This window comes from Cylas formicarius, unplaced genomic scaffold (genome assembly GCF_029955315.1).
Source record: "Cylas formicarius isolate icCylForm1 unplaced genomic scaffold, icCylForm1.1 PGA_scaffold_6__28_contigs__length_40554024, whole genome shotgun sequence".
NCBI classification, from domain to species: Eukaryota; Metazoa; Arthropoda; class Insecta; order Coleoptera; family Brentidae; genus Cylas; species Cylas formicarius.
Genome location: NW_026844347.1, coordinates 21,597,326 through 21,615,550, shown reverse-complemented (window position 1 = coordinate 21,615,550; position 18,225 = coordinate 21,597,326). Strand labels below are relative to the sequence as shown.

Genomic DNA, 18,225 nt, shown 5'->3' with positions numbered 1-18,225 from the left:
GTTTTGAGAAAATGGTAAAAACAAAAACAGTAAAATTTGTTAAAATTATTTTAAATTATACCGGGTGACGAATAAAACATACATTTTTTTAAATGATTTTTTTTTAATGAATTCCTCTTAAAATTCTTCAACTTTTATATTAACAATAATACCTACCTCAACTAAATAAATAGTTTTTCCAATATTTTAATTTTTCTAAAAAAAATAGTAGTGTACAATTGCAAAAAAAAAACGATAGCGCCAATAGAAATTCAATCAGATGCTAGAGAGTGTTTATAATAAACGAATATATTTGGATCATTTTAAATTGAAAAACCTCGATTTTTTTTTCTGAAAAATCTTACTAAAACTCTGTATATTTTAAAATAATTTTAAATTGTGTATCCTAACACAAACCTGTAGTGTAGTTCGTTCAGTACCAATGATACTTCGAATAAAACACTTCTAACTGATATTGTTTTATTTGCCGCAATCAGATTATAAGAGCCAAATGTTTTACACAGGAATAAATAAATTCACCATTGCTTAGAATCAACTTTATTTGGTAATATATAGTATTAATAAAAAGAATGTAATCTTATACTTACACACTGGACTTGAAACTTTGCTTGCCTATGTATAACAAATATAACATATTTAAAAACATCGACTTAACGACCTCAATATTTTATTTTGTCGATTTACACTCCGAGACTGCCATACGAAGGTGGAGCTAAAATTTAAAAATATATTGGAATAAATTTAGAAGCAATTTTCATTTAATTTAATTATTTTCTAGATGCATTTTTTTGAATCAAAAAAACATTAGCTAGGATTTCGCAAAACTAGTTTCGTCCAAGGCAGGTATTCAAAAATACGTTCAATTAATGTAATTGTAAAATCTATTGAATACGTTTTTAGTTAAATATTATTTATTTTTTCGAGAATACCATCAGCCTAGCATTGAGTGTAAAAAACGAAAGAAAAGAATAAAGTAAAAAATATTTGATCCATTTTAAGTGGAAAGCAATAAACATTTCACATACATTCTTCGTCTAAGAAATTATAAATTAAAATTCACTTACGTGGCTCGAATTGGCCATTCGTTCCATATCCTCGACTCGCCTCCTGTTCCTTAAGATCTAAAAATGTTTATACAGAGTTATTATACTGGACGAGCTAAAGAGATGGGTTAATCCGTTAATGGCAGTTTCTTTAAATAACATTTTTATTAATAAATTTCGCAGTTTTTCACAGTTTTTGAGATACTAGTTCATAGGAGAACATTTAGAGGGAGGTAAACTTTTTAACTCACTAGTTTATTAAACACTCACTCCGCTCGTGTCAAATAAACTGGTGAGTCAAATGTCGTTTACCGCACTCTTTTCTACTCCCGTCTGTAAAATACCTAATTACCCATCGAACTAGCGTGCGGGAAGCATCACTTTACCACGTCAGTTTCGTTTCCCATGAATACGAGCCACTTCGGACATTTGCGAGATTTTACCCCACGAATTTGGACCAATCAGATGTTTTCCGAGATATTTCCCACGCTTTGAATTTTGACGTTTGTCAATTCTGACGGTCATGTCAGTGAATGTATTTGTGTTGTTTTGCGAAAATGTACCCAAAAACTAACGGTCGTAGAAAAAGTATAGTATGCAACACGTTCGGTAAACTTTTTAACTCACTCGTATGTATAAAACTCCAAGCGAAGTCGGACGACAATTTTTTTTCGATTTTAATTCTCATACCATCTTAAGATCGACACCACTTACCTATCAGTGGTGCAGTTGGAGGTGCCCAACCAATATTGGAAGACGAATACGTTCCCGAAACTTCTGGTGGCGCGGTCGCCACCGGCGGCTGCGCTGCACCGTAGGAGGGAGGCTGACCCTGAGACGGAGCAATGTGTCCTACTTCTGGGTACATTTTTATCTCGAGATGACGATGAATCGATGGAAGTTTAGCCACGGCCTGTCATAACAAAAGAGCTGTGTCAAAAATCGAACCCATATAGGCTGTGTGTCCTGTTGGAGACTCTGGAGAAACACAAAGAACTTTTCCAAATTTAGTGTACATTCATTTCAGAGATATTTTGGGAAACGCAAATATTGTGAGGCCTGTTTGAAACTAACGGCAACATTGGAAATTGAAATCGGACGAACCATATTTTATTTCTTACGTTTTCTTTTTCCTTTCCTAAAATAATTTTGCTTGGTAATATTTTTACTACCTTGTAACTTTTTTGTTTACTCTTTATTCTGAATAATGTTTAGCAGTGGCTTAACAATCAAGGTTAAATTATCAAAAATTGACACTTAACAGTATATGGAAAATTCCCTGATTGCTCTAATGTATTATTACTGATATTATTAACTTATTACCACTTGTAACTTATATGATTTTTTGCTGCCTTAAAATCTAGTCCAATAAAAATTCGAAACCTGGCCAATTTTCTACACTCCTCCTTAAAACATTAAGAGACATTCCATTAGGAGCATTGGTGTCCGCTCAGGGTGCGGACTGAATAATGAAAAAAGTATTACACTACTGCTTTTGGTAGAAGTAAAAATTACGCTTAATTTCCATTTATGCCCCCAGCAACTTTAACTGTCCTTTTTTCTCGCGGCACACAATTTGCTGGCACAAAAAAGGAAACTTTTATTTTATTTAATATCTGCAATAATTAGCTTTTGACAAGCATTTTCCGATAACAAATTTTACATGCCGAATCAAATGAAATGCAAGAAAGTCGAATATTTTTTCTTTAGTTTCTTATGGTACGTCGTAAGAAAAAAAGTTTATGGACGTAAACGTAGAACCAACTCTGTATTTTGAAAAAGATATAGATATACAGATCGCTGCTCTGTTTTCAAGGACCGCCAGTAATAACTATTCAACAAACAACTCGAGCTAGTCTGATGATAAAATTTGCTTTTGTTGTGTCTTTGAAATCCATGAAATATTTGTAATTCGCTGGTTTTAAGAAAGCGGTAGGAAATGGGCATGAGTAAGTTATTGGTCTATCTATTTTATAAAAATACGCATACTACCAAATCTCCTACAAATTCCTACATCCGGTTTAGCTAAAATGTCTCCCTTAGTTCAGGGCTGGTTGCTCCTTGGAATATAATGAACTTTACTAACCTTGTACATGTACTCCGATTTAAATAATCTACACTGTGCAAAGTTCGGAATGGACACATTTGGTGGTAGATTAACCTTGAAAGCGTAAGTGTTTTCGCCGTGCGCTCCCACCCCTACATCACTTAAGTCGACCAGCACATGTGTGTCTAATTTTTCATCTCTGCTTGGATCCATCGCTTTATATGTGATTCGCTAAAACAAAATGGCCAACATAAAAAAATGTCGAAGTCTTTTTGTAAGACTATTGTCAGGTCTCAAGAGACGTTGACAAATGTTTCAAAGCACTGGTTAGCGGGAATAATGCATCCTCACATTTCTCAGCGATTTCCGTCAGATATATGAGAAAAGGATATTCTACAGCCTTTTGACAAGCATTGGAAGCAATAATGCAATTAAAACCCAGGCGACTACTTGTTTCAGAAAAGACCCTGGATACTAAAATAAGCTTGAAAATGTTATGTTAACCACACCAAATCAATGGTGAACTTATCTGTCTTTCACAACTTTAGTCAAGTGATATATAGGGTATCATTGAATAAGTGTGAGGATCAAACTCTTGACTGGAACCTTCGGCACTGCATTAACACACAATAACGCGTTTTACCACAAACCGAAACTCAATTTTACGTACTCGATGCGCGTTTCGCCAACCAAGTTGGCATCTTCAGGAGAAGATCTTCTGTGTGTGAGAAGATCTTCTCCTGAAGATGCCAACTTGGTTGGTGAAACGCGCGTCGAGTACGTAAATTTGAGCTTCGGTTTGTGGTAAAACGCGCTATTGTGTGTAAGTGTGAGGATGACTTTTCAGTATTTTTAACGCAAAAAGTTATTATCTCTTACTTGTAAGGGGAATTACCTACATGTCTTATCTCCCATTCCTCACTTTTTGTACGAACCTGAATTATTTTTTTGGCAAGAAAAATTAACTCCTCACTTATTTTTACGCGAAAAGGTTATTATCACAATCACACTATATGCTGGAAATGTCTAGCACAAAAAAAATAAAACTTTGACATTTGACATCAAACAACACCCTTAATATATGCAGGGCACAAATTACTCATCCAAAGTACGACAAATGTAGACAGAGAATAGGAGAGATATCGAAAATATAATACTGCAATTCCCTGTAATTGCAGTAACATTAAAAATCTCCTGGTTATAAAATGAGTCTCTTTTTACATCAGCGATTTTTACCACTAATTTTCAATATTAGCTATAGTCAGTAAATCAAATGATCAATATTTACTTGTTTTAGCTCTAATTTAACACCTTCCACGTTTGAGTTGGACATGTTGGTAACTCTAATTTGAACTTCAACGGTCTCGCCCGGTACTATAATTTTTTTAGGAAGCTCGATGTCCATCGATATGGGTCCCTGAGCGCAACACCAGCAACATAATGTTTTCTCATCCGAATATGAAGTTGGTCTCTAAAAAAAGTCAACATAAAGACCTAAGGTGTTTGTTGTAAGTAGTGCTTACTAAAAGTTCCGGTTTTCCCAGCGCACCTAGATCTATCGGTGAATGCACCACGATCACTATCTCGTCCTCATAGTCAAACGCCATCGGCCTATCAACGATCGCTGAAATCTTATAGACAACCGATCCCTTTTCCGATTGGTAGGTACCGGGTATATTCTGTGGTAATCGAATCGTAAAAGGGTAGATGTGTTGACCCATTGACAGGGCTGTAGTTGAATGTTCTGTAAAAGATAATAATAATAGCTCGATTTTTTAGTGGAAACAGTTCTACATACGATCGCCATAAAGCATTATTCCGTCAGTAAACACATCACTGTCGCCCTTAAATACGACGTCTCTAGATTTATGAGTTTTTTCTTCACTGTCGTAGTAGGACTCGGTTCCCAGCCATTCCGTGTGCTCGTGACAGATAACTCTCACTTTCACTACTGCAACAACCAACACAAAACATCGTAAGCTTCGCAAGCGGCGCAAGTAATATTTGGGTACCTAAACCAATAAACCAATTATCTACATTAGGCTACAGAAGTACTTTTGGGGTGTTAGCGTATACACACCAGAACTACATATCTCTTTTTCTCTTTTTTCTAGATATTGATCAACAACCATTGTTTTTTTTATTTATTAGGCTCCAATTGTTTATGTTTATTACATTATAAATTTATTTAGAACAAAAATAAGGAATTGTCGTCTTATAAGCAAAAATTATTACATTTTTGATGAGATACCCCGTACCGTACTTCTTATATGTAATATATTTAAAAAAAAAAACTCTTAACAAGACCAATAAAATTATAAAATGAAATACAAGGTGTTTCATAAAAAAAAGCACATGTTTAGTTTGTATATCAAAATTTGTGAGTTTCGGAAGAAAACTACCTACGCCACTGGATCCTTCGTACAAAAACAATTTAAACCAGTTTTCACCTTTTTGAGAAGTTAACAGACCGAACTTCAAAGGGTGTGTAAAAATGCACAAGAAAATTAACATATCTCTGTTTGCATCAGTACACCCGTAAAATCATCAAAAATGGGACACACTGTACATAAACAAAATACTTCTGGCGTCTCTTCATAAATATGCATTGATAATATATAGGGTGGGATAATATATAGGGTGGCACAATAATGTTGCAAAGTACTATGTAAACGTTGCAATAAAAAAATGTTGTTTTTTTAAATAGAACACGTTTAGTTATTGACTAGAAACATATTTTCAAGTCAAATAGGGTATTAATTCGATAATTGGAAATATATCGATTTCTTTTATATTCACGGCCAACTAGATAGTGAAAAAACTATTTTTTGTGTAAATTTAAAAAATTACTTTAGAGTTTTCCAAGTTGAAAAGACTTTAGGGATTTCCCCTGTATGAGCTTGGCACTTTCCCAGACTTTAGCTGCAAATTGAATACGTTACATAGTAAGTGATTTTTTCTCAATGACCTTTTATAGTCGCGTCGCATTAAAATTTAAAAGCGATAGCAGTTCAGCAATGTACAGGGTGTTCGAATTGAAAATACATTTTGTTTTATTGGCACATTAATACTCTGTATTGCGTTACCGTATATGTGTTGTCAAAACTATTTTTATTAACGAAACTTTTGTTCAATCCTCAGAATATGCGTTTAGTTTTACAACACCACATTTTACGTAACAGCGGAAACCGTTTAAAAATTTAGATTGGTTGCTTTGCATCATCTGTAGTTATAAATGTCTTGAACTGTATGGACGCTCTTAATTGTCCGAAACAAAAAATTTAAAATTAAAGGTGTCTCTAAAACTAGCTTTGTTGAAGTTCCTTCTCCTCTTCATAAATATTTTAGTTGTTTAGTTTAATTTAACCTAAAATAAATTCGGAAATTTGGTGACTTAGTGGTCGAGACTAATGAAAAAATACAGTTTCCATACAGCTTTCATAATGCAATTTTATTTAAAACGTATCAGAAAACATAAAGTAATAAAAAAGCATAAACCATAATACGTTAGAGCTTTGATTTAGCTGCTATTTGAACTGCATTAAAACAGAGCAATTAATATACAAAAGTAATAAAATATACGTGGTGTTATTAAGATAACGTTGTTGCCATCGTTCAAAATATTAAACCTAAGTACAAAATATTATGCTAAAAAAGAAGATAGAAAGATCAGAGAAAGAAATATAGTGAAATCAGAAACTTTGAATATATAACATGAAATACAGAAGAAAAACAACTTTGTTACAAATTCAATCACCACAAAAAAAGAAAGCATATCATGATGGCTATACCTCTTAGAGGAGTTTGGGAACTAAAGTTCAGCAGTACCCTCCCCTGAATAGGTGAACCACATAGATATTGTCCTGTGTAATTGTCCAAAAATATTTTGCATTGGGACATCGTGTAACTGCGAATAAAAATACAGCTAGCGCCGGGTTCGTCACGCCACTGCACACCGCGCGAACACTAGATAATCCCCGTAAATATATTCAGGAACATGCGCAGTTTCACAATTCCCCAGGCTGGACACGCGATAACTTGCTTAACCTCGAAGTTCTACACATCAAATTTACGCGGAATTCTGGGTCAAACGCGTCGAAAATAATTCTGACGAACGATCGTTGGAATAATTTAGTACAATGGGATTTCACTCCACTTTAGGTGAGATATAAATGCACTGCTGCCTACACCGGATCGATTTAATGCAAGAACACGAAATAATACGCTCGACGACAGAGAAGACTCCGTTTAATTTCAGAAGGTCGTGGGATTCGAATAGGCAGCGCCTGTAACTGACCGGGTGCGTCCGTAACCAGTAACGTGGAATGTGGGAAATACTGATAATTAATGCTAATGTACAACCGTGGTAAAGGGAAAATATAAAATCTGAATTATAGCTTGCACTATTAATTTGTAATTTAGTTTTGGATCCCAGAAATTTTATATGTGAAAGAAGCAAACGATTCTAAAAATTTTATCACATCTAATTTTTGTTCTAAATTTAATAACCGTTTTAGTAGTTAGTAAGTTAGAAAATTTTGTGTGCGATGTGTTGATCTAAATATTTATGACCACATGATGTTACTAGCTTATTGTAAAACTACAATAATTATTTATTATTAATATATATCTTAAAAAATTAATTTTTCCAAATGAAAAACCAACTAAATATAAAACACAAAAAAGATCATAAAAATTCCGGAAAATTAAGAAATAACCCAGTTATGCAAAGTGTATCAATGAAGATACCACTGATCAAATTATCTAAATATTTATATTCTTTGCATAGAAAAGATAGTTGTAACATTCAAACAACTTCTATTTCCTTATACACATGGGATAAATATATATATTGTTTGGGTCGATGTAGTATTCCCAATTGACGTATGTGCTATGTGTTATTATGCCACTTCAGTACGAAAATATTTATCTCTGTAATCTGTAATAGTACATTTAGATTGACCATGACCGTTCCGCTAAAATGCTCCGCATTTGCATGCGAAATAACATGGCAAAACGAGTCGACGGTTCAGAGTATCGGGGATTTCCCATATAAAAATGAGTGCAACTCGGACAATCCAAAATAAAAGCTTGTTTTAATGGATTCACGTTTATAACGTCAAATTTCTTCTTGTGCGTTATTTATTTCATTCAGTCATTGTTTCATCTTTAAGAATTCCGCTATTGTCTGTCACAAAGGCAGGTACACAACGTAAACGTAAAATTAATAGAAAAAGCTGGTCGCATTTGAAAGATTGCTAAATTATTAAATGTTTCAAATTTGATATAATCCTTTCATTATTTTAGGAAATATTTTGAAAGTAGTAAAGTATTAAGTACGATAACTTACGACCTCCCCAAATTCGATGTTCGAAACGATTCCTTCGGCCACCTTGATGCACAATTATAGTCGGTTCACATATTCACATCAATATACTGAAGAAACAAAATCAATTCATTTTACGCGCCAAGATAATTTATTCTAATAGATAGCAAGTTTTACAAAACACTATAATGCTTTTTGATAATATCTGCTGCTTTCTCGGCAATCATGATAACTCCAGCGTTCGTATGGCCCGAAACCAGCTCAGGCATAACTCCTGCATCTATAATCCTGAACTTATTCATGCCATGTACCTGAAGTCTAGCGTTTACCACTGAATTATTCTTACTGTGGCCCATACGCGTGGTACCGATGGGATGATAAAACTAAAAATAAAAGTCAACTTGCGGACTCTCACGCGCATACTCCATACCCCAGTACTTAAAGCCCGGATGGCGCAATACCACCAATCTTTAGACCCTTTTTCGTAGTTTGGGTCGCAAGTGGGCATATCGAAAATTTGGACTTTTGCACTAAATCCCTTAAAAGTTGTCGTAGAGTTCAGTTTCAAGAGATATTGGACGCCCTTGTAGAGAGTCTCGATGTCGCTTTCATCCGACAGATAATTTGGATCGATCAGGGGCAAGTCTGCAGGATTTTTCGACTGTAATCTAACGGTGCCCTTAGATTTTGGATGGAGAAGGGCGGACATCATCCACACATCGTGCACCGTGGGTTGGTAAATATTGGTATACACATCAGAAAATCTAGAATTTTTTCTTTTGATTTCATGGTTGTAATTTATTGATTGATTGATGTTTTAAAATCTTCTATATCAACAATATCTTCAAATGGCCGTAGCATTTGTATAAGCATTTCCTAACATAGGAATTGAGGTTTAAGTTTGTATCGATCATAACTCCTAAATTTCTAGCTTCAGTAACTTTTAATTTTTCGATTTTTCTGAAATATGTTTGTAACTTAATTTTAAACTTAAAGACATTGTTGTCGGTACTTACCAACTACTACAGTCAATCGGGTTAAAAAATAAGATTTTCAGACGCTACAACTTGCCATAACAGTGTTATCTCTCCATGTCAGTTTACAGAAAAGTTTTTGAGTGTCATGAAATTTTTTTATTTAGCCTTTACAAGAAACAACAAATTTTAAAATTTGTAGAAGAAAATTCTGCTTGCTTCAAATACTTTGGTGATCTCAACTAAGTCAGTTCTTTATCGTCAAAGTAGTATTAAAGTCGTCGACTTACCTGAATATTTTGGATACTGTCGCAGCTGAGAGTGGGGCGTTCAATATGGCATACTCTATATCCGGTCTGGCAGTTAAATTATTATCTGTGTTAAGGAAACCCACTAACTCAGAACAGAGACCGGCTGTAAGTGGCCTCAAATTTTGCACGTAGAGCTTTAACAGATCTTCCACTGTGTTGTTATAATAGGTATGATTTGTTCTGAAAGTGAGCAATGACTAATTAAACTAGGTAAAAGGCATTTCAAGGAGCGTAATACCTATAATACAATCCAATATACGCTACATGATCTTGAAGATTTTCTCCTACTGGTAAGTCTTGGACAACATCGATTCCAAGCTCATTGAGATGATCTTTCGGACCAATACCAGACAAAATCAAGATCTGAGGCGAATTGATCGATCCCGCTGACAGGATGAGTTCAACGTTCGCGTTCACCCTGTACTTCTTACCGCCTTTGATGAATTCGACGCCACGAGCCGTTATGTTATCGGAATCTATCAAAATTTTTGTAACGAAACTGTTTAAACTGATGTTTAAATTCGGTCTGGACGTAAAATTTTGCAAGAAAGCCCTCGAAGTACTGGCCCGTTTATTGTAGTCGAGGAAAAACTGGAGTTTGCCGATTCCCAGTTGATTCGCACCGTTGTAGTCTATTTTTTCTTGACCCAATTCACGAAAAGCGTCGAACAGTTTGGACTCCTGTAATCGATTACTTTGACTCGTATCGGCTCGAACGGCAGAAATTGGACTATCGATAGATAGGGGTTTAAATTTTATTGAAAAAATACGAAACTAATATGATTATTATTTCCCTTTGGATATCCATTAGATTACATTTAATTTTCAAAATATTGTCACTCGTACTCAAGTAAAAGTGAAAAAAAACATGCAAGTTTTATAAAAAAATATATGTTATCTTTAATAAAAGTTTTCACGCAAGTTACGTCCCTTCAAACTTATCGCAAGTATTTTGTAACACTCTATAGAAATAATAGAAAACGAGTTAAAAAATAGTACTAATTTATGTAGCCAGTTGCGAAAAATTATAACAAGTGAATTTGTGCCCAAGAGAACATGCAATAGTGGTTTTCACGAAAACTGAAATTATGGAAAAAAAAGAAAAGTATTTCTTATTAGTCAAAATTAGAAAAAAAATTGTGCTCTTTCAAAATTACTGTTTAAAATCATTTTTCTACTCCCGTCTGTAAAATACCTAATTACCCACAGATCTAGCGTGCGGGAAGCGGCACTTTACCACGACAGTTTCGTTTCCCACGGATCCGAGCCATTTCGGACAGTTCCGAGATTTTACAGCACGGGTTTGGGAGCGATCGGATCTTTTCGAAGATATTTCCCACGCCTTGAATTTTGACGTCATCTCAGTGAATGTATGCATGTTGTTTTGCAAAAACTAATGGTCGTTCCGCTCCGCTCGTGACTCAAATGCTGTTTACCGCACTTGTTGCATAATATACTATAAACGAGCTATTGCAACAAATTTTAAATTAATTTGAATTTACTGCGGACGGCTTAATGCAATTTGTTAACATTCAGAAAAATAAATTATGCATTATATACTTTTTACAAAACTTCTGGATTCTTCCTGCGTCGGTTTTGTTTAGTCGAAATTGCTGACGTTTCGCCAATCATCCTGTTGGCTTCTTCAGTGCTTGATTGAAACTAGCTCGTATTTTACTCTGTACCCGATTACATATTGCTTGGGGGGGGGGAGAGGGGGTGCGCTAATGAATGGTATAAACACCGTCTCGGATGACTGATTCCCAAATTGAACGACAGGTAGAGACCTGAGTCGCGATTAAGATTGTTAGGTTGTTTATAGATTTCTCTAGACTCTCGGATTTTTTGTTGGTAGAAGAACTGATTACAAGCAAGAATTTTAATTTTACCAAATAAAATTTTTTATGCCCGGTTTCATGAGTGTGTTCGGCAACAGCTGATGAGTATATTTGTCTTAGTCGTAAGGCTCTTTCGTGTTCTTTGAGCCTAGTTGATATTTTTAGTCCGGTCTCTCCAATGTATTCTTTGCCGCATATGCATGGAATGCTGTAAACTCCTGGCGTCTCAAATGGAATTTTGTCTTTGACGGACCGCAGATGTTGAGAGATTTTTGGACAAGCGGTAAATCTGGTTTTGAAGTTATACTTCTTTAGAACTTTTGACATATGGTCAGTGATGTTTTGAATGCAAGGAAGGACCACAGTGGCTAGTGTAGGATTGCTTTGGGCCTCATTGCTATTGGAAGGTTGTGGTGAAGTGTATTTTTTGATGGAACGTTTAATATTTTTAATGTGGAAATTATTAGAGAGAAGAGTAAGGTGTTTTAATTCTGTTTTCAGTGACTCGGGTTGAGATAGTTTTATGGCTCTGTAAACAAGAGAGTTGATAACCGATGATTTTTGGGCCGGATGGTGATGTGACCATGCATTAAGGTATCGGTCTGTGTGCGTATGATTTTGTAAACACAATGACCCAATGTTAGGTCTGATTTTCTATTGATAAGAATATCTAACAATGGCAGGTTATTATTAGCTTCCAACTCAATGGTAAAACGTCCCGCCCTTCCTCGGACCAGGGAGCTGCTTAGACTGACCAGGAGGGAGTGTAGAGCACTAACAGGGGCCTACACAGGACATTGCAGGCTTAGGAGGCATCTCTGCTTGCTAGGCATTGGAGACGACCCGGAGTGTAGGTGGTGCATGGAAGGGGAGGAGACCCCTTATCATCTGCTCACCGAGTGCCCTGCCTTGACATGGGCAAGATTGGGAGTCTTCGGAACGGCCCTGATCGATCCGGACTCAGTGCACGGTATTGGGCTAAAGGAGTTGCTGACCTTCTACAGGAGGGGCGGAATTCTAGACGCCCTCTAGAGCGGGCTGGGGGCACAACGGGCCCATCTGGTGGCCTAAGTGCTTGGACGCCCGCGAGGGCGCCCCCCTTTAATACCAATACCAATACCAATGGTAAAACGTATGTTAGGGTGTATCGAGTTTAAATATCTAAAAAAATCTACTAGGGTTTCTTGACCATGAGGCCAAATAAAAAATGTATCATCGACGTAGTGTTTCCATAATTTTGGTATTAGATGAAAGGTTTCGAGAGCTTTCTTCTCAAAGGCTTCCATATATATATTCGCGATGACTGGTGATAGTGGAGAACTCATAGCTGTTCCCGACGTTTGTTCAAAAATTTGGCCGTTATATGTATAAGCATTTTTCAATTAAGGTAAGAAGGTTTATATATGCATATATATTATTATACATTATATATTATTGTGAATTATCTTATAACTCACCAAACCGGCAGTCTCGGACGTGACGTCTATACTCAAGTACCCATTATGACCGTGATATTCTTGTTCCCTCCCTTCAAACACCGCTTTCTCCGACTTTTTAAAGTATGGCAATACTTCGTTAAATGACCAACCCTCGTTGCCCATTTCCGCCCACTTGTCAAAATCTTCAGCGTTACCTCTCGCGTACACGCCATCACTAAATGTGCTGCTCCCTCCTATGACTCTACCTCTCGGGAAAACGCACTGCTGGTCAACCATTCCTGTGCAAATTTAACGCAGAGATGATATGCAAACTACAACTTTCCTTATTTATTCGTTTTCATAGTGAACAAGCAAACAAACAAATTAAAGGGCATAGTGGGATAATCAAATAAATTATAAATAAATAAAGTCCTTCATTTCCAACCAACAATAAAAACTTACAAGAAAATAATTAATACTCCAGTCTGAATGCTTGATTAAGTTCCTTTATGGAATAATAATAATTCAATTTCGTTATAATATGGAGCAAAGCGGTTGGAACAAGAGAAGCCTTATACAGGTCCTGATACAAAGGTGCAGAGATGTAAATTGCGAAATGTATGCACGTTTAGTTGACTATGAAAAGGCGTTCGATAGAGTGAAACATGAGAAAACGATGGTCATACTTAAGAAATCCTGGATTAACGCCAAAGACCTCAGACTAATTGAAAACCTCTACTGGAACCAGACGGCAAACGTAAGGATGGAAGGAGAACATACAGAAAACATCAAAATTATGAGAGGTGTGCGGCAGGGATGTATACTATCCCCACTCATTAAACTCCGATTAAACAACATAAAGTATGCAGACGATACAATTGTATTTGTCGACAACTTGAAGGATCTGTAAACCTTAATGAACAGCATCACCTATCATAGTCAATAGTATGGTCTTAACATCAATGTTAAGAAGACAAAAATGATGATAATAAGTAAGAATAAGATAACAGGAAGACAACTCTACATAAACCAAATTCCCATAGAAAGAGTAAAACAGTACAACTACCTTGGTACTATTATAAATGAAGAATGGACCAACAATCAAGAAATCAGAGCACGCATTGCAAAACCTAAATCCACATTCAACCGATTGAGTGCATTCTTTAAGAGCCACAACTTATCTCTTGAGACCAAAATAAGAATGTTGCGTTGCTACGTCTTTTCAATCCTCTTCTATGGTGTAGGATCATGGACCGTAAATGAAGATATGTGTAGCAAGTTAGAAGCGTTCGAAATGTGGCTATACAGGAGAATATTAAAAATCCCGTGGACTGGTCGTGTTACTAATGGAGAAATACTTCGACGAATGAAAAAAGATCGTGAAGTAAACAACACCATCAAAATACGCAAGCTACAGTACTTCGGCCACATAATGAGAAACGAACCAAGATACACCTTGCTTCAATCCATCTTGCAGGGAAAATATTTGGAAAAAGAGGCCCAGGAAGAAGACGAACGTCCTGGTTGACGAATCTCAGATCCTGGTTTAATAAGACAACACCACAACTTTTCCGTATTGCTGCTGACAAGATAAAAATTGCCGTGATGATCGCCAACATCCGTAACGGATAGGCACTTTAAGAAGAAATGGAGCAAGCCACAATAACCTAATCATGTTTACTACAAAATTGTTGCAAATGTCTAATGAGGAAAATTTTCGCTAATGTGGTGATCAGGAAAGTGAGAAAGTTTGTACGAATAGAAATTTTAATCAATCGATACTTCATATATAATAAAAAGTTTCTTCAGAATGTCGTTTGAATAATCTTGATCACAACATTTCATGACTAAATTACATTTACAGATATGTTTAAATAATAAGATGAAACTGTTTTTATTATGATTTATAAACACTCTGTAGACCACAGAAGTTAATAAATCCACTCACCTACATGTATTTTCACTATAACATTTTACTTCTTAATTTGCAAAGAAAAGTCAAAGCTACTAATTAAGAACTTAAAGGCTTACCAAGACATGCATGTTTCTGAGTGGTGGTGTTGTATCCCCAGTTCATATCGCTAAAGTACGTGTATGCACTGCTTAAACCGTAAATGTCCGTAAAATCGTTGTCGGAACCACCAGCTTCCAACAATAAGACCGTCCATCCTTCTACTTCGGTAAGCCTATTGGCCAACACCGAGCCAGCTGATCCCGCTCCGATGATAACAAAGTCAAATGAACCTAAATCTGTTTAAAAAAAAGTGCCATTTTTGTTCAAAAAAAAATAAATTAATATATTTTCAGTTAGTTTATTAGCATCAATAATTTAGCACAATTATGACATAATTATAATATTTGTCTTTAGTCTTGTTAATAACTGTTGCAAAAGTAATAGTTCTTGTGGCAAAAGAAGTGCTCTGATAATTGGCAAAGCAATGAGATTTGACACTTAATAAAAGGCAAATATTAATGGGATCTTAGCGAATATAACGTGGAGTCAAATAGAGAATAGAAAATTGTTTTCGTTGCTATTTTCTTACAGTCTTTTAAACAAGATAATCTTATAATCTTGCTAGTGTCCTTAGAATCTTGCATATTTCTCCATATAAATCCGATCGCAAATATCTTTCATCAAATAAAAGCAATGATTAGATTAGATACTTGTTCCTTATATATAATAGATTTTAGTAAGAAAGTATTAATAATGTTGAAGTTAATATCTAGAAAGATATATTGTAATTAAAGTATAATAATAGTAATAGAATAAGATTTGTATTTGTATAAGGATTGTACCAAAATTTGTACAAATTCACTTTGGCATTACTTTTTGTTTTGCATCTTCGTGATCTTTCGGAATATTATGGGTTTTACCTTAACATCGCTTTTTGGAAAAACGTTTTTTTTTGCAATAAAGTTATTTATTATGATTATTATCAGTACCAATAATTTCTAAATTTAAATTTGGAAAATTGGAGAATTTTTCTTTTTCTAATAAACCTTGAAAATAAAACATGGTTCTTAATCTTACTTATGGAGGCCTAAATTCAATTTTTATATATATTAAACGGCTAATCTAAAAGACCACAGTTATATAACACTTACCGTTAGTTGTGTTATCATTGAGAACCAGAAACTTGCTATTGTCCTTTGGCAAAACATAAGACTCGGCTTCCGATACGTTCCCGACAACCATCTCCAAAAATTCTGTAAAATTTTCATAATTGCAAAAAGCAGATGGTACACCGAAAAGCAATATTGCAGAAATCAACAGATTTATCGACGCCATGATGATAAACTTATTAGTGCGCTTATTCTGCCCTTACACAGATTTATAATCTATTCGAAATATATATTTTTGTAATATTTTTTCCACTCAAGCCGCTAGTGCATTATTGAGGCAATTGAATTTTTTTGCATTGGAGGCTACTGATAAGAAGAGTGGAAGATATCAGATCAAAAAATGACGCTGTAGCTAGGCGATCGGCTCTGCTGTCCTTGATATATCTCTTGAAAATCTTGTGATGCACTGCGTAAAATGGATTAAATTCCAGAGTCGAGTGAATTAAAATATTTGACCCGAACCATGTAATTGTATCAATATTGATAATAACAATATCAATTGATTTAGTAAACTATACACGTTATATTGTAAAATTTGCTTTTAACGAACTGTGAGATAATATAATATTCTCGATTTTTGTTTATTTTTCTAATTTAATTTAAAAACAATTAAAAAGTATAGTTTAGGTTAGGTTAGAAGTGGGATTTAGCTTTAGTATTAAATCAGTTCATATCGCCAATAATGAGATTCAAAAACTTACTACGAGGATTCGCTTAAAATTTGTTTTGTCGATAAGAGGAAAGGTAAAAATATGTTCTTAATCATTTGTAACTACTTCAACTTTATCACTTGAGTAGTAAAAACTAGGTAATAAATAATTATATAATACAAACGAAGCAACTTGAATGCCGCGACATCAAATTTTGATAAATTGGTTAAGGCTTTCGCGGCCCGTTGATAAGCTATTATCTTCATTCGGGTTTAAAGGCCGTCGTCGATTGGAATTACTTCCTAACGTTTCGCTAGCACGAGTGGCGAGCTTCTTCAAAGGTCCTTCCATCTCCGATGTTGGACGTAGACTGACGATTTCTCCTGCGCAGGTTGTATTTATGCCGATTGGTGGAGGGCGGGGCTTGTTCCGCTTCGGTTGGTCTCGGGATATCGATCGGTACTGCTCGGGCGTTCCTAAGGATCGGGTTCCAGATTTGGTTGAGTCTAAGGGTCTCCTCCTTTCGGTTGAAATTGTGTGGGTGTTTTTGAATCTCAATGGCTTCCCTGACTAGTCTGTTGTGATAGCCGTTGACCGATGCTAGTAACTTACAGCTCTCAAAGTGTATCCTGTGTTCCCCGCTGCCCAGTGCGTGTTCAGCCACTGCAGACTTCTCTGTATGTCCTAGCCTGCAGCTTGCTTTATGCTCCTTAAGTCTCGTTCCCATTGATCTCTTGGTAGTTCCGATGTAGACCTTTCCGCATGAACACGGAATGCGGTAGACTCCCGCAGCTGAAAGTGAGCCCCTCTTGTCCTTCGCTGACCTGATGGTCTGCTGGATCTTCTTTGTAAGCTTAAAAATTGTTTTGATGTCGTGTCTTTTCAATACTCTGCCAATCCTGTCGGTGACACTCGGAATATACGGCAGATATGCGTGGGAGGTGGAGGGTCGTTGTTCGGTATCCCGTGATCTTGATGATCTTGAGTTCATTGATCTCTCGATCTCCCTCTTACTGTAGCCATTTGCCTCGAACGCAGTTTTTAGGTGTTCAAGTTCCATCTGGAGGTTCTCCGGTTCGCAAATCCTTCGGGCTCGTTCTGTCAGGGTTCTGATAACCCCATACTTTTGACTTGGGTGATGGTTGGATAGAGCATGCAGGTATCTGTCCGTATGGGTTGGTTTTCTGTAAACTGTGTGGCCCAGCTTGTTACCTCGCTTCCTCACTAGTACGTCCAAGAATGCAAGTTGTTGGTCATTTTCAGTCTCCATAGTAAACTGAGACTGTTCCACCAAGGCTCTATGGACTACCTAAGATACACAAAGTAGATGTCCCGTTAAGACCAATAATTAGCGCACCCGGATCACCAACGTATTACTTGGCTAAACACTTGGCATCGCTGCTTCAACCACACGTAGGACACGGCACCAGTTACATCAAGGACTCCACCGACTTCGTGCGCAAGATTCAAGATATCAATATTGAACAAAACGACA

General features: G+C 35.9%; 2 protein-coding genes across 2 annotated transcripts; both read right to left on the bottom strand.

Moving 5' to 3' along the window:
• Positions 1-529: 529 nt before the first annotated feature.
• LOC132703126 (arrestin domain-containing protein 3-like) lies at positions 530-7,468 on the bottom strand. Its single transcript, XM_060672202.1, has 8 exons — positions 6,882-7,468; positions 4,889-5,041; positions 4,614-4,834; positions 4,379-4,561; positions 3,130-3,321; positions 1,758-1,956; positions 1,065-1,121; positions 530-712 (listed from the first exon to the last, which is right to left on the bottom strand). Exons 1-8 carry the CDS (start codon positions 6,988-6,990, stop codon positions 681-683), a joined length of 1,146 nt encoding a protein of 381 aa, XP_060528185.1. The 5' UTR covers positions 6,991-7,468; the 3' UTR covers positions 530-680.
• Positions 7,469-8,472: 1,004 nt separating this feature from the next.
• Positions 8,473-16,250, bottom strand: LOC132703422 (glucose dehydrogenase [FAD, quinone]-like). The gene is made up of 7 exons (XM_060672671.1): positions 16,063-16,250; positions 14,989-15,207; positions 12,997-13,256; positions 9,940-10,382; positions 9,681-9,881; positions 8,847-9,180; positions 8,473-8,799 (listed from the first exon to the last, which is right to left on the bottom strand). Exons 1-7 carry the CDS (start codon positions 16,244-16,246, stop codon positions 8,590-8,592), a joined length of 1,851 nt encoding a protein of 616 aa, XP_060528654.1. The 5' UTR covers positions 16,247-16,250; the 3' UTR covers positions 8,473-8,589.
• Between the last annotated feature and the right edge of the window lie 1,975 nt (positions 16,251-18,225).